Source organism: Sardina pilchardus, chromosome 12, assembly GCF_963854185.1.
Source record: "Sardina pilchardus chromosome 12, fSarPil1.1, whole genome shotgun sequence".
In the NCBI taxonomy this organism is placed as follows: domain Eukaryota; kingdom Metazoa; phylum Chordata; class Actinopteri; order Clupeiformes; family Clupeidae; genus Sardina; species Sardina pilchardus.
Window position 1 is genome coordinate 13,215,170 of NC_085005.1, and position 14,561 is coordinate 13,229,730.

At 44.1% G+C, this 14,561-nt stretch overlaps 2 protein-coding genes across 3 annotated transcripts; both read right to left on the bottom strand.

The window, feature by feature from the left end:
- Window positions 1-1,178: 1,178 nt before the first annotated feature.
- Window positions 1,179-3,638, bottom strand: LOC134098369 (uncharacterized protein K02A2.6-like). Its single transcript, XM_062551400.1, has one exon. It carries the CDS (start codon window positions 3,636-3,638, stop codon window positions 1,179-1,181), a length of 2,460 nt encoding a protein of 819 aa, XP_062407384.1.
- Window positions 3,639-8,800: 5,162 nt separating this feature from the next.
- On the bottom strand, window positions 8,801-13,013 carry LOC134097946 (mucin-2-like). Of its 2 annotated transcripts, XM_062550902.1 has the most exons (5): window positions 12,503-13,013; window positions 12,243-12,358; window positions 10,525-11,353; window positions 9,130-10,098; window positions 8,801-8,997 (listed from the first exon to the last, which is right to left on the bottom strand). In XM_062550902.1, exons 1-5 carry the CDS (start codon window positions 12,909-12,911, stop codon window positions 8,900-8,902), a joined length of 2,421 nt encoding a protein of 806 aa, XP_062406886.1. In that variant the 5' UTR covers window positions 12,912-13,013; the 3' UTR covers window positions 8,801-8,899. The 2 variants fall into 2 exon arrangements, with proteins under 2 accessions (XP_062406886.1, XP_062406885.1); XM_062550901.1 differs by having other exon boundaries at window positions 9,130-11,353.
- Window positions 13,014-14,561: the final 1,548 nt, after the last annotated feature.

A 14,561-nucleotide genomic window follows, 5' to 3' on the forward strand; every position in this document is an offset into this window, starting at 1 on the left:
GGGGGGGGAGGCATTTGCGTGTGTCTGTGAATATCTGTGTGTGTATTTAGAAGTCTATCTGCGTGAGCGTGGGGGTGTGTGTTTGGGTGTGTCTGCATGTGAATGTGTATGTGTACTGTAGATTTAAAAGATCTGCATGCTAGACGGTCCCTACTGCTTCAAGGGAACATGCCACCATTTTTTCCATATTGAACTATGTTATTCCCTAAAAGCTTATTTTGTAGTTTTTAAGCCAACATATCAAATCCGCAACAGCTGAAGTACAGCTTAAGTTTCTTTTGGAAAAAGAGACTGTCCAAATACACGTGTACTTTCTATTAAGTAAGCTAGGCTCTAAATAGTAGGGGTGTCAACAATAATCGATTCGGCGATGCATTGCAATGCGGGGCATGCACGATTCAGCATCGATGCGGCAACGTGCCATAATCGATTATGTCACTATTTATTTTCTGGCCTCGAGTACAGTAAAGTTGACGTTTCCATTAATTCCGGTGGCATTTCCAGAGCAATGTTGTAATGACATGCGCCGCCTGTACAGTGTTTCCCCAGACATAGACTAATTTGTGGCAGTGCACCACAGATTCAACACAGCCGCCACATATGCGTTCTGTTATTCATTAATTTTTTAACGCAATTTAAAACACGCATCGTATTCGTAAAGCTGCATTTCTTTCCCCTAGTCCCCCTTCGTCTCTTGCCCACACACACTGTTGTGTTCTTTTGTAAAGTGGTTAAGAATAAAAACCCTTGGAGTCCAACGTATGCGTTAACACTTTGTATGTGACCTTTATTGTCTCCCGAACTCATGTGCACTGACTCATCAGGCCAGGCTTACAAATCAATCCCATATACAGCCACTAGGTGTCAACTAATCAATACATGATCTACTGATCATTCTTGAGATATACTACATCCCCCCTTTTTAAGCATGAGACACATCTTTGACTTGATAACTGAACCTGAACTGACACCAGTTAAAGACAGTTACATTATATCCTTACATTGCTCAAACATAACCTTTTAAACTAAGTACATTATTTCAATCTCGCCTTCTTTTTTTTTTTTTTCATCACAGCTGTCATTCTGTGGAATATCAAAACAAAATCAAACACCGCTCATTAAACACACATACACAAACAGAGCCTGAACTTGACTCATCAGTGGGCTAAACCTCAGCATTATCTTAACTCAAAGTCACTGAACTTTGTAGGAAGTTTCACATGTCTCCCACTTCTGGTGGTACAGATGGGAGTAGCTGGGGCGAGATTGTTGTCTTCACAGGTGGGCATATCCTGGTCTTGCATGGCCTGAGACCCAGGATCCTCGTCTTGTGAAGTCACTGGTTGCTCCAGCAGCTCTGCATCATCCTCTCTCAGCAGACTGGGGTGGATTCGTCTCAGATGACGTCTATTTCTCCTGAAAGTGACACCACTGGGACTTTGTACATCATATGCGCGGGGTTCCATTCTTTTGCTTACCACTGTAGCTGGTTCCCATCCACGCCGTGTCGCCATGTGAACAGTGGTACCCGGAGCAAACTCAGGCAAAGGCTTTGAGTTGTAGTTATAGTAGTGCTCTTGTCTGGCTTGTAGATGTTTTAACCTGGAGTGGAAACCATCTGGGATAGACGGTTGTAGCACAGCTGTGGAGCTCGGCAAGGTGCTTCGTAGTACTCTTCCCATCAGAACTTGTGCTGGTGAAAACTCTGTGCCAGTCACTGGGGTGTTTCTTAGTGATAGGAGAGCTAAGTGCGGGTCTGTACCTGTCTGTGTTGCCTTCTTAAGCGTGTGCTTTACTGTCTTCACCATCCTTTCTGCGAGGCCGTTAGATTGCGGATATCCAGGGCTAGAGTGGACAAGCTTAATGCGCCATGAAACTGCAAACTCTCGCATTTCACAGCTCGCAAAAGGAACATGGTCGCTTACCAACTCTTTTGGAATTCCGTGTCTTGCGAAGACTGCTTTCATCTTGCGTATGACTGTGTAGGCAGTTTTGTCAGGTAAGTGGAGCACCTCTGGATATTTCGACAGATAATCCACCATCACAAGGTATGACTGTCCATGAAGCTCAAAAATATCAGCCCCAATCTTCAGCCATGGCAGCTCAGGTACCTCATGTGGAATCAGAGGCTCTTTATGATTCTGTGGCTGGAGCTGTTGACACGAAGCACAGCTTTCCACCATGTGCTCTATATCTTGTGACATCCCTGGCCAGTACATCACTTTTCTCGCCTGCGCTTTCATCCGCTGGATCCCTTGATGTGCAAGGTGCAGTCTGTCAAGCATTATCTGTCTCACACTTTGAGGAATCACAATCCTGTCACCAGTCATCAGTATGCCATCCTTGATGCTGATGGAATTTCGCATGGGCCAGTACTGGTGTAGATTTGTGGCAATGCTGCTTCGTCTTCTAGGCCAGCCATTGTGGTGCATATCCAGTACCTGTTGCAGTACAGTGTCTCTCGATGTGGCTTCCTTCAGTCTTTTGAGAGTGTCTGTGTCCAGGGCAGCTGTGGCCTCCATTGAGTGGACCACTCGCTCCTCAAACAGATCCTCTTTCGCATCATCTCTGCAGTCAGACACAACAGCACGGGACAGGGTATCAGCAACGTGCATGTCCTTGCCTGGAGTGTAGGTTATCTTCAGATCATAGCGTTGGAGCTGCAATAACATGCGCTGTAGCCGTGCTGGTGCCTTGCTCAGATGCTTCTTGAAAATGATTTCAAGCGGTTTGTGGTCTGATTGTACAGTCACTGTGTTGCCATAAACATACTGGTGAAAGCGTTTTGTTGCAAAAGCTATCGCCAGCAGCTCTTTTTCTATCTGAGCATAGTTCTTCTCAGATTCTGTAAGTGCTCTTGAAGCATAAGACAGCGGCCTACCGTCCTGAAGGAGACAGGCGCCAAGTCCATCTTTTGATGCATCGCACTGTATGGTGAGTGGCTTGGTCTGATCATAGAACCGGAGCACTGGGGCCTGCATGAGAGCGTGCTTGAGCTTGTCCAGTGCAGCAGTGTGTTCATGGTTCCAGTGCCAAGCAGCATCCTTTCTCAACAACTGCCTTAGTGGGCTGGTTATCATGGCTTCGTTTGGGATATACTGGCAGAGATACCTTGTCATTCCCAGTAGCCTTTGTAGCCCTTTTTTATCCTCAGGCTGAGGCATGTTCTTGATGGCCAACACCTTGGACTCATCAGGTTTTACACCATTGGAGGTGACGACATGGCCCATGTATCTGACTGAGTCCACCTTGTACTGAATCTTTTCTTTGTTGAACTTGATGTTGGCTGCTTGTGCAACTTCCATGACTTTCCGCAATATAGCATCATGCTCTTCCTCAGACGCAGCGGCGATTATCATATCATCTGCAATTATATGCACTCCGTCGATATGTTCAAATGTCTCACAATTTTTCTGCTGGAAGACCTCGCTGGCAGACTTAATGCCGAAAGGAAGTCTCTTAAAACGAAACCTGCCCCACGGTGTACTGAACGTGCACAACATTGATGAGGGCTTGTCAAGTCTCACTTGCCAATATCCATCCTTTTCATCTAAGATGGTGAAAATGGATTTCCCTGACAACCTGTACAGGACCTCTTCTGGGGTGGGTATTGAGAAATGCTGCCTCTTAATTGCCATGTTCAGATCACGAGGGTCCAAGCACACCCTCAGAGACCCATTTTTCTTCTCTGTGATGACAAGGCTATTCACCCACTCTGGGCTCTGTCACGGGCTCTATGACTTCTCTGTCAATAAGTTCCTGCAGTGTTGTTTTCAATCGGTCTATGACAGCAATGGGAATTTTCCTACAGCCATGTACTACTGGGGCCACGTCTGGGTCAGTGTGGATGTGATGCACCCCTGGAAACTGGCCCAGGCCACTGAAGACAGACGGATAGGCCTCCACCAACTCCTCTTTTGTGGTTGGTGCCTTAACTGCAATCATCTCCATTCTCTTTATCAGCCGCAGCTCCTCGCATGCTTCCCTGCCCAGGATTGGAGTGGACGAGTGCTTGGTGACAAAGAACTGCAAATCTGACTTTCTCCCGGCCGTTTCACAGGTGAACCTCACAGTTCCTTCTGGTTTCAGGCGTGCTCCTCCATAAGCCACGAGAGCTACTTGTGTGGGCTTCAGATGATTGGGACCTGGAATCTTCTGAAACATGTTCAGTGGTAGCACATTTGCATCAGCGCCAGTGTCCAGTTTGAACTTAACACTAGTGTTTTTTATGTTGGCTGTGGTATACCATGCATTGTCTGCCAGCTGAGTCTTGTGGTTTAATCCTACACAGGACATAGTCCCTATGAAAAGAGATTCAACTTCTCTGTCAAGGTCATTCACGCTTCTCGCAGTGCCTAACCTGTCTTCAGATGAGGAACACATTTTGGCGAAGTGATTTCTCTTGCTACAATTATGGCATATGACGCCAAAAGCTGGACATTGCCGTGGTGTATGTGTCCCGCCGCATTTCCCACATGCATATGAACTAGCTGCTTGTGTTCTTACTTTATCTGGTAGTCTCGGCTGTTATTTTATGTTTACTTTCTTTTTCTCATAGCGAGACGTCACTCTGCGTAGTGCCTCCACTGATGCTTCTGGCTGCGCTGTCCTCATTTCACGCATTTGCGATTTAGCAGCTTCTGCCGCTCTGCAAATATCAACTGCTTTATCCAAAGTCAAGTCCGTTTCTCTTAACAGTCTCTCCTTTACGCGAGCATCAGGCACAGTAAACACAAGCTTGTCTCTTATCATGTCATTTTCACTCACTCCAAATTCACAATTTTTACATTTCTGGCGAAGTTCGGTCACAAACTTATCAACGGTGGCTCCCTCTGGCATGGGTAACGACCAAAACTGATGGCGCTCGAACACAATGTTTTTCTTTGGTATGCAATATTTTCTGAATGCATCCAAAATCTCTTTTAACGTAGCTTGCTCTGCAGCAGCCTCAATGTGGAGAGTATTGTACACCTCTAGAGCATCCTCTCCTACCGTGTGCAGCATAATGGCAACCTTCACCGGTTCCTCCTTGTCATCCGCACCCGCGGCCGTCATGTACAGCTTGAAACGTTGCTCCCAGCGTCGCCAATTCTCGCTTACATTGCCGGTGAGCACGAGCGGTGCAGGTGGCTTGAACTGGTCCATGCTAAAACTTTGGTTCGTTCGATGCTAACTCAACAGTATAGGCCTACTTTTCTCCTTTCCACTGCAGTTGCACCGTAGATCAATGTCGTCTCGTTTTCGTGGATGAAGAAAACACCTCTTCTGACACCATGTTGTGTTCTTTTGTAAAGTGGTTAAGAATAAAAACCCTTGGAGTCCAACGTATGCGTTAACACTTTGTATGTGACCTTTATTGTCTCCCGAACTCATGTGCACTGACTCATCAGGCCAGGCTTACAAATCAATCCCATATACAGCCACTAGGTGTCAACTAATCAGTACATGATCTACTGATCATTCTTGAGATATACTACACACACAGCCACAGCCCCCCCTCTCCGTGCACAACGCGTCTGTCTCCATGAACGATTTCCATTGACTATGCGTGCAACTTTACCGAACAGTATAAGTAAAGCCCCTCTCCGCCGGTCTATGCTCTCCACACTTTTTTTGGTAAACAAGCCTAATGCAACGCTAAAAAGAAGCTAGGCTTCATAATGTCAACATATTATTTTTTATTTAGGCCTATAGGTCAATAAGAAAACCTAACAAATGTGTTGTTGTTTGTGTAACCCAGACATCAGCAACTTTCATTTTATACGACCAATCACTTCTCGTGGCAGCTCCCTCACGGCTGCAACTTGTGCACTCGCTTGTGCTTTTTAGCGGTAGGCTATGTTCATCAGGTCACAGAGCTGCCTGAGCCTCTACGTCAACAATGAATGAGAAAGTATTATCGCACAAGTAGCCTAGGCTATGCTACACACATTTCCCCCCTAAACATACAGGCAATGAGAAGCCTTAAATTAATAGTTTTTAAATCCCCTAAACATACAGGCAATGAGAAGCCTTGAATAAATAGTTTTTTTTTAATGTATCAGACAATTTTTCGGGACAATTAGGGCAGGATTAGGGATCGGGACAACTGCTTGTATTTCGTGACTGTCCCGATTTTTTTGGTCACCCTAAGGAAACTGAACAGTCCAACCAGTAGACTGTGGTAAGCTAGCCAACTATGCTACTGTTTACTGTTATATTATTTTAAGGCTTTAAGCAGATAGCTGAATTAAAGAGGTGTAGTTGTAATATGAATATAGTCTATAATATGCATAACGTGAGCTGTCATGAATATCAGAATTTCAGTATTTTCTCTTTATATCAGGATATGGGTTAATATAATACTCCAAGGTTTAAAATGTTATTTCATACAATTTCAAGGTCCCCCGTCCCCCCCACAACATGACTGCTTGAATTGCCTGTCTGATGACAAATTTGCCTTGTTGTGTGCAGTAGAATTTTGATGCATTGCAATGCATCGTAGAATCGAATTGAATCAAATCGTTACCTGGTGAATCGTAATCGAATCGAATCGTGAGGGCAGTGCCAATGCACACCCCTACTAAATAGTGGTGTTGCCCAACACAAGTTATTGTTATATCCATGATTTACCGTACCTGTTGACCTCTTTGCACAATATTGATGTTACCATAACTAGCCTCATGATGCCCTCGAGCAAATGACAATGATAGATATACAGTGAGAGACAATCTGACACTATTACAGTTTTTGCCCATTGCTTGAACACTAGACCCATGCTTAAACTAAAGTAACAGAACTTGAAGTTTTGTTGCCATATCTCAAACACATACACATACATACATACCTATACCTTAAACAAAAGTGCTGCTTTGCACTCTAGTTGCAATTCTGACACACACTTACTCCTTTATGCGACACACTTGGTCCTGCATATACTATCTATGAGATACATTAGACACTTTGTTCAAAAATGAAATCTCAGAGTACCATTTGTTAAACACATGTATTCAAAATACAAAACACATCGGGTAATTGCAACCTCTCAAATACACACTTGAAGGTAGTTACTTGCAAAACTAAACACCAATCAGCCATCTACAAAATACCCTCAGTTTTGCCATTGTGAATGGTAATGTGAATAGTATATTTCCCAGTGTTTTGCAAAATGTATTCAAATCAGGGCTGTCAATCGATTAACATTTTTAATCTAATTAATCACATACTCTGTGTTTAATTAATCTAAATTAATCGCATATAAAATGTAATCGCAAAATCGCAATATCAACACTATTTCTTTGCAGTAATGTGGTACTTAAGAGTTGACGAACTCTGGTGATATGCAAATTCTGTGCGGCAGACATTGCAGAGGACTTTGTTTTAATCAACACTTTCTTTTTAACACCGTCAGGCCATTTTTTTTTAAAGTAAATGTTCCAATCAATGATCCAGGCAGCACATTCTCGTCTCCCCATTTTAATGTCTAATGGTTACTGACTAGACTGGCTCCGGGTCAAAGGTCGTTGATTAATCTGCATTAATTTTTTTAACAGTTATTTTATCTCAAATGAATCCATCTAAATTAATCAGTTATTTTGAGAGCCCCAACTCAAAAATGTTTTATATAAAGTTTTTGCAAATTGTATTCAAATATGTTTTATATAAAGTAGACTAGTGTGTTCCTCCTGATCTGAAAGTGTATGCATATGATGCAAGTGTATTACATTTTGACAAAGGATTGTTAGGTTTTGATTGCGGGGTTTAGGTACTGATAGTAGGCTTTCAATTTGACATAGATGTGAAAGGTATATTTCCAAGTGTTGTGTTATGTTGACTTGTGCGTAGAGTTGGCACAGTGAGCGAAGTTGCCAAATGTGTTCAAGCAACGGACAAAAACTGTAAACACAAAGGGGACGTCTTGATTTGGTCCGAAAGTGTAAAGCATTCCACAAAGCAAAAACGGGTTACTTTGAAGTATCTAAGATCACATTAATTTGCTTTTAGTTCTTTTTACATACAACAATTCTTATTTGATTTTGTCCTTGAATGAGGGAGAAAGGCTCAATGAATGCCTTTGGCTGTGCCAAATCATTTCAACAATAGTACATGCAAACAAATGTCAGGACTCTTTCTTTTGATACTTAAGTATATTTGAAGGCAGATACAGTACTTTTGTAGTTCCACTCAAGTGGAAATGTAAAAGGAGGACTTCTACGGGAGTAACATTTACCCATGTGTATCTCTTTCACTCAAGTACAGGATTTGTGTATTTCGTCCACCACTGCCTGTATCGTTGCGTTAGTGGGTGTACTGGGAGCAGGCATTGAAAATTAATGTTCATAGAAAATTATCCAAGGCTAGTGTGAAGTCTGAAGAAATAGCATAATTTCAATGAACACAGGTCCCAAAGACCCAAACACCTTACAAGGGTTAGTCAGTATGAAGTTTCAAATTATTATTCTTTAGGAAACAAGTCAACATTTTATGTAAAGAAAGTTTTGGGCAAATGCTAACCTTTCATAACACAGAGTATTTAATTGATTATCCATTGCAGTCATCACTAGTGGACCATCCATTTATCTTACTCTGAAGAGAAATGAGCTAAAGAACTTTGATGAGTACAGACTCTCAAACCTTACCCCCATGGCACATTGAATAGAAACAAGGACTTGGACTGAAATTTGAAGTCCATTGTTGTGCACACACACACACAAGCAATATGGCATTAGAGCTTGAAACTTCCAGTTTTGGCATTAATCATGACAAGTCTCAAGTAAAACCCATTCAGGAAGAGCAGCTGGAACAAATTACTTCAGACAACTTAAATCCCAAGTAGATATTTTAATATAGGCATTAAATAACAGACTTACAAGATGGAAAATAAAAGTTCTGTATATCTGTAGTTTGTGCAAGAGTAGTTTCAAGGAGAGCCAGGCATTACTGGGGTGCCTCCAAAGTAGTGATGCAGCCACAGTTGCTGCTGTTGATTCAGTGGAGGAAGCTTGGCAGCTGTGGAAGGTGCTTCTGTAGTTGGTGCAACAGTAGTTTCAGGGGGACTCACTGGCATTACTGGGTAGTAGCCTCCAAAGAAGGGCTGCATCCACGGTTGCTGCTGTTGATTCTGTGGAGGAAGCTTGGCAGCTGTGGAAGGTGCTTCTGTAGTTGGTGCTTCTGTAGTTGGTGCAACAGTAGTTTCAGGGGGAGTCACTGGCATTACTGGGTAGTAGCCTCCAAAGAAGGGCTGCATCCACGGTTGCTGCTGTTGATTCTGTGGAGGAAGCTTGGCAGCTGTGGAAGGTGCTTCTGTAGTTGGTGCAACAGTAGTTTCAGGGGGAGTCACAGGCATTACAGGGTTGTAGCCTCCAAAGAAGGGCTGCATCCACGGTTGCTGCTGTTGATTCTGTGGAGGAAGCTTGGCAGCTGTGGAAGGTGCTTCTGTAGTTGGTGCAACAGTAGTTTCAGGGGGACTCACTGGCATTACTGGTTTATAGCCTCCAAAGAAGGGCTGCATCCACGGTTGCTGCTGTTGATTCTGTGGAGGAAGCTTGGCAGCTGTGGAAGGTGCTTCTGTAGTTGGTGCTTCTGTAGTTGGTGCAACAGTAGTTTCAGGGGGAGTCACTGGCATTACTGGGTAGTAGCCTCCAAAGAAGGGCTGCATCCACGGTTGCTGCTGTTGATTCTGTGGAGGAAGCTTGGCAGCTGTGGAAGGTGCTTCTGTAGTTGGTGCTTCTGTAGTTGGTGCAACAGTAGTTTCAGGGGGAGTCACTGGCATTACTGGGTAGTAGCCTCCAAAGAAGGGCTGCATCCACGGTTGCTGCTGTTGATTCTGTGGAGGAAGCTTGGCAGCTGTGGAAGGTGCTTCTGTAGTTGGTGCAACAGTAGTTTCAGGGGGAGTCACAGGCATTACAGGGTTGTAGCCTCCAAAGAAGGGCTGCATCCACGGTTGCTGCTGTTGATTCTGTGGAGGAAGCTTGGCAGCTGTGGAAGGTGCTTCTGTAGTTGGTGCAACAGTAGTTTCAGGGGGACTCACTGGCATTACTGGTTTATAGCCTCCAAAGAAGGGCTGCATCCACGGTTGCTGCTGTTGATTCTGTGGAGGAAGCTTGGCAGCTGTGGAAGGTGCTTCTGTAGTTGGTGCTTCTGTAGTTGGTGCAACAGTAGTTTCAGGGGGAGTCACTGGCATTACTGGGTAGTAGCCTCCAAAGAAGGGCTGCATCCACGGTTGCTGCTGTTGATTCTGTGGAGGAAGCTTGGCAGCTGTGGAAGGTGCTTCTGTAGTTGGTGCTTCTGTAGTTGGTGCAACAGTAGTTTCAGGGGGAGTCACTGGCATTACTGGGTAGTAGCCTCCAAAGAAGGGCTGCATCCACGGTTGCTGCTGTTGATTCTGTGGAGGAAGCTTGGCAGCTGTGGAAGGTGCTTCTGTAGTTGGTGCAACAGTAGTTTCAGGGGGAGTCACAGGCATTACAGGGTTGTAGCCTCCAAAGAAGGGCTGCATCCACGGTTGCTGCTGTTGATTCTGTGGAGGAAGCTTGGCAGCTGTGGAAGGTGCTTCTGTAGTTGGTGCAACAGTAGTTTCAGGGGGACTCACTGGCATTACTGGTTTATAGCCTCCAAAGAAGGGCTGCATCCACGGTTGCTGCTGTTGATTCTGTGGAGGAAGCTTGGCAGCTGTGGAAGGTGCTTCTGTAGTTGGTGCTTCTGTAGTTGGTGCAACAGTAGTTTCAGGGGGAGTCACTGGCATTACTGGGTAGTAGCCTCCAAAGAAGGGCTGCATCCACGGTTGCTGCTGTTGATTCTGTGGAGGAAGCTTGGCAGCTGTGGAAGGTGCTTCTGTAGTTGGTGCAACAGTAGTTTCAGGGGGAGTCACAGGCATTACAGGGTTGTAGCCTCCAAAGAAGGGCTGCATCCACGGTTGCTGCTGTTGATTCTGTGGAGGAAGCTTGGCAGCTGTGGAAGGTGCTTCTGTAGTTGGTGCTTCTGTAGTTGGTGCAACAGTAGTTTCAGGGGGAGTCACTGGCATTACTGGGTAGTAGCCTCCAAAGAAGGGCTGCATCCACGGTTGCTGCTGTTGATTCTGTGGAGGAAGCTTGGCAGCTGTGGAAGGTGCTTCTGTAGTTGGTGCTTCTGTAGTTGGTGCAACAGTAGTTTCAGGGGGAGTCACTGGCATTACTGGGTAGTAGCCTCCAAAGAACGGCTGCATCCACTGTTGCTGCTGTTGATTCTGAGGAGGAAGCTTGGCGGCTGTAGTAGGGGCTTGTGTAGCTGGAGCTAGAGTAGTAGATACAACTGGAGAGACTTGCTCTGAGCTTGATACAGGGCAGGAGAGGGTTACCGGATTGCCATGCCACAACATCTGCAGCAAGTGGTTATTTCCCTGGAAGGTATAAAATAATGCAGTCATACACCTAGCTCAACAAAACTGAAACAAGTCCACATTAATTGAAACACTTATTAATTGCTTAAATTATTTTGTCTTCAGTAAACACCACCTCCATCCCTCTGGTGTGTTGATTGGACTTAACCCGAGAAGGCTTAATTGTACATTCAATCTACTGAATCAATTCATGAAACATGGCAACAAAAAAGCATGAAGAGGGCAATCAAACAACGCTAAAACTCCCTGGTATAACAAAGGAAACTTTATGCAGCACCTTCTGTTAAAATAGATATAACAAGCAAACCATGGACTACTGCAACAGGCTTACTTTTACAATTAGGTTAGACACATCCTCTTCTTTAAACTTTGCCTGCTCTTGGTTTTGTTGTCGATTCACTATGAAAGTCATGTGCCATCTCAATTACCCCTAAAATGTATCAAAACCACTTTAAGTGGGCCTTAATCTTAAGGTGCGAGTCCGAAACCCCTTAATCTTACATTTAAGGTATCAAGTCAGGAATTCCTTTTATTTTGTTGCTATTTAGGGAGTAATTAAGGACGATTTAAGCATCTTCATTTTATTTGCAGGTGTCAATTCGGCAATTGCTTAATTAAGGGAAATCAAAAACAGGATAAATTCAGTAGGCTTCTCCCCAATGACTTAAATCTATATACATTTCCACTTAAAGACAAAGTAATTATAGACTGGTCAAAGGTAGGACATTTATAAAAAAAGGAGTTATAGTGACTGATGGCATCTCTATGGGCTAATGCTACTGCCACTCAGACCAATTTTTAAGAAACAAAACATAAATAAAAAAAATGACATACATAATTAGATTTAGATTAGATTACATGCTAACATAGCATGAAAACTATAGCCTACCTGTTTTATAACATCACAGCCACCAAAAGGGGCAAGAAACATGAGGCCCACCGCAGTCCTTTGCACAGAGGAGCCACAGTCTTGTGGTAGCTGGCTTAGTGAGAGAGGCAAGCCACCTGTGGAGTAGAAGAGAAAAGAATGTATGGTCTCAAGATATTGTTGCCAACACCTCATGTGAAAGGGTTGCAAAGAATCAGCTGAATTAGGCCAATGTCAGTTATCATGCACACTTAAAATAATAAACAATACACTTTTCTTACCTCTGTATAACTGGAGTGAAGAACACCCAGGGCCTTGTGCCGAGAACTTCATGAAATCATCAGTACATACTAAATTTGGTCGCATACGACTCCAGACCCTGAAGTCAGCAATCTTGCTTTGTCCACCCAACAGGCCTGGATGTGGATCGTCAGCTTGAATGTTCTCGGAGCCATCGTCTGTAGTGCTTTCTCCAACATATCGGCTCTCATGTTCCGGATTTCGACCCAGTGAAATATCCCCGGTGCCGAAAGCAATGGTCCCAGTCTGAATATTCTTGGACCTTTTCTCATGATGCAGCTCATCTCTTTGCACTGGGTCAAGGCTTGTACCACATATTTGGCCAATACAAAGGAGCACAAGACACAAAAATGAAAACACTCCCCTGTTTGATTTAAGCCTCATTTTCATAAAAGTGGTAGCCTACAACCAGAGAGCTGTATAAACCTTGCTCCCACAGCTCTTCCAGTAGCCTATAAATAGAGCTACTCAATTACCACAAATTGAAAGTTGACCAAGCCTCTGATCAGGTTTTAGTTGATGATGCAGCTGAACACTTAAATAGTCTAGGCCTAATCAAAGATCATTAAGGGCGGAGCAAGATACTTCATGAGAAGCCACTTCCTGGAACCCGAATCGCAAGAGGGAGGGGGGGCAAAATCCCCCTTTATGTAGAGCTGTTCCATTGAAGTCTATGGGCATGACACACCTCTTTATGCAGAGGAAGTGATCCCCGTTTTGCGCCCATAGACATGAACTATGACGAAGTATCTTGCTCCGCCTTAAGGATCTTTGGTCTAATATTCATGGTTTCATCAGGTCCTATTCCACAGGTGTATACAATCAAGCACCTAGACCTCTGAAGTTCGCCTTCAAAAAAGCTCAGGTACAGCAGGGTCTAGTGATTTTAGCAAGGCTACATCAATTAGGCTAAGTGGGCAAGCTGTCTCAGTTTTTTTTTTTTTGTGACAGAGCATAAGCTAATTTTGTATGTTTTAATCTGACATTCAGACCCTTTATGAATGACTATAACCGCCTTATAAGGTCTCTCAATAGTCAAACCGGGCTTACTTTATGCAGAGGACTTTCAGTCTTTGTGCATTTGTGCGTGTATGTGTGTGTGTGTACTTGAGTGCCTGTGTGTTGGGGGAGGGGGGGGGGGGGTGTATTTGCATGTGTCTGTGTGAATATCTTTGTGTGGATTTAGGCCTTGTCCAGACGGAGACGAGTTTTGGGTGAAACGCAGCTGTTTTGCTTCGTTTAGGCCGTTCGTCCAAACGAATACTGCAAACGCATAGCCCTAAAACGAATCGATCTGAAACCGGGTCCCAGAGTGCATAAGTTCGAATACGCATCCCTCTAGCGTTCGTTTGGACGGGGGAAGACGCATATACCTGCGTTTCGATGATGTCATCGCCACACTCCTCAACCCCTAGCCCATACCTGTCAACATTTAGCTTTCAAAATAACGGGATAACGCTACTACATTTCGGTCGTTGTTTTTTTTACCTTACCTAGATCCTATGCAGCCTATCCAACTGCTGCCTGCAGCCTACTTCCAAAACTCCAAAGCTGCTGTCAGATTTTGTTTCGAGGACACAAGTTAAGGCTGGCTTACATTGCACGATTTTGGTCTGTTTTAACAGTCGGCGACTAAATTTCCAAAATCGGGCGGAAATCTTGGGAGTTGTACTGAAATCGCAGCGCGCTCCCGTCATCTAAATCGTTTAGTGTAAGGTGCCAATCTTAGCGGTTTTAAGTCCGTCGGAGGCAGTCTTTTTCTAGTTTTGCCGTTACGACAATATCAAACATGTTTGATATTATCGGAAGTCTTTTCAGTCGTGGCTCATGCAAATAGTGACGTGAACATTAAAAACCAATAGTAACCTTGCGCGAACATGAAACAGGAAGGGGCAAAATAGGCGACAGCTGTAGCCTTTATGATTATTTGTTATTTCATTTCTTATAATTTATTAGTCGGTTGTTCTACGTGACAGAACAGCTCTATATCTGTTAGTGATGTCACACATCAAACAATGCTGCAGAAACGCGAAAAAATTA

What these genes read in the sequence shown, in the direction of transcription:
- LOC134097946 (XM_062550901.1), bottom strand. Translation starts at nt 12,911, where the DNA reads ATGAAAATGAGGCTTAAATCAAACAGGGGAGTGTTTTCATTTTTGTGT. An exon ending in TTCACTCCAGTTATACAGAG is followed by an intron (nt 12,359 to 12,502) that starts GTAAGAAAAGTG and finishes TCTACTCCACAG; the next exon opens with GTGGCTTGCCTCTCTCACTA. An exon ending in AGCACCAACTACAGAAGCAC is followed by an intron (nt 8,998 to 9,129) that starts CTTCCACAGCTG and finishes CTACAGAAGCAC; the next exon opens with CTTCCACAGCTGCCAAGCTT.
- LOC134098369 (XM_062551400.1), bottom strand. Translation starts at nt 3,638, where the DNA reads ATGGCAATTAAGAGGCAGCATTTCTCAATACCCACCCCAGAAGAGGTC.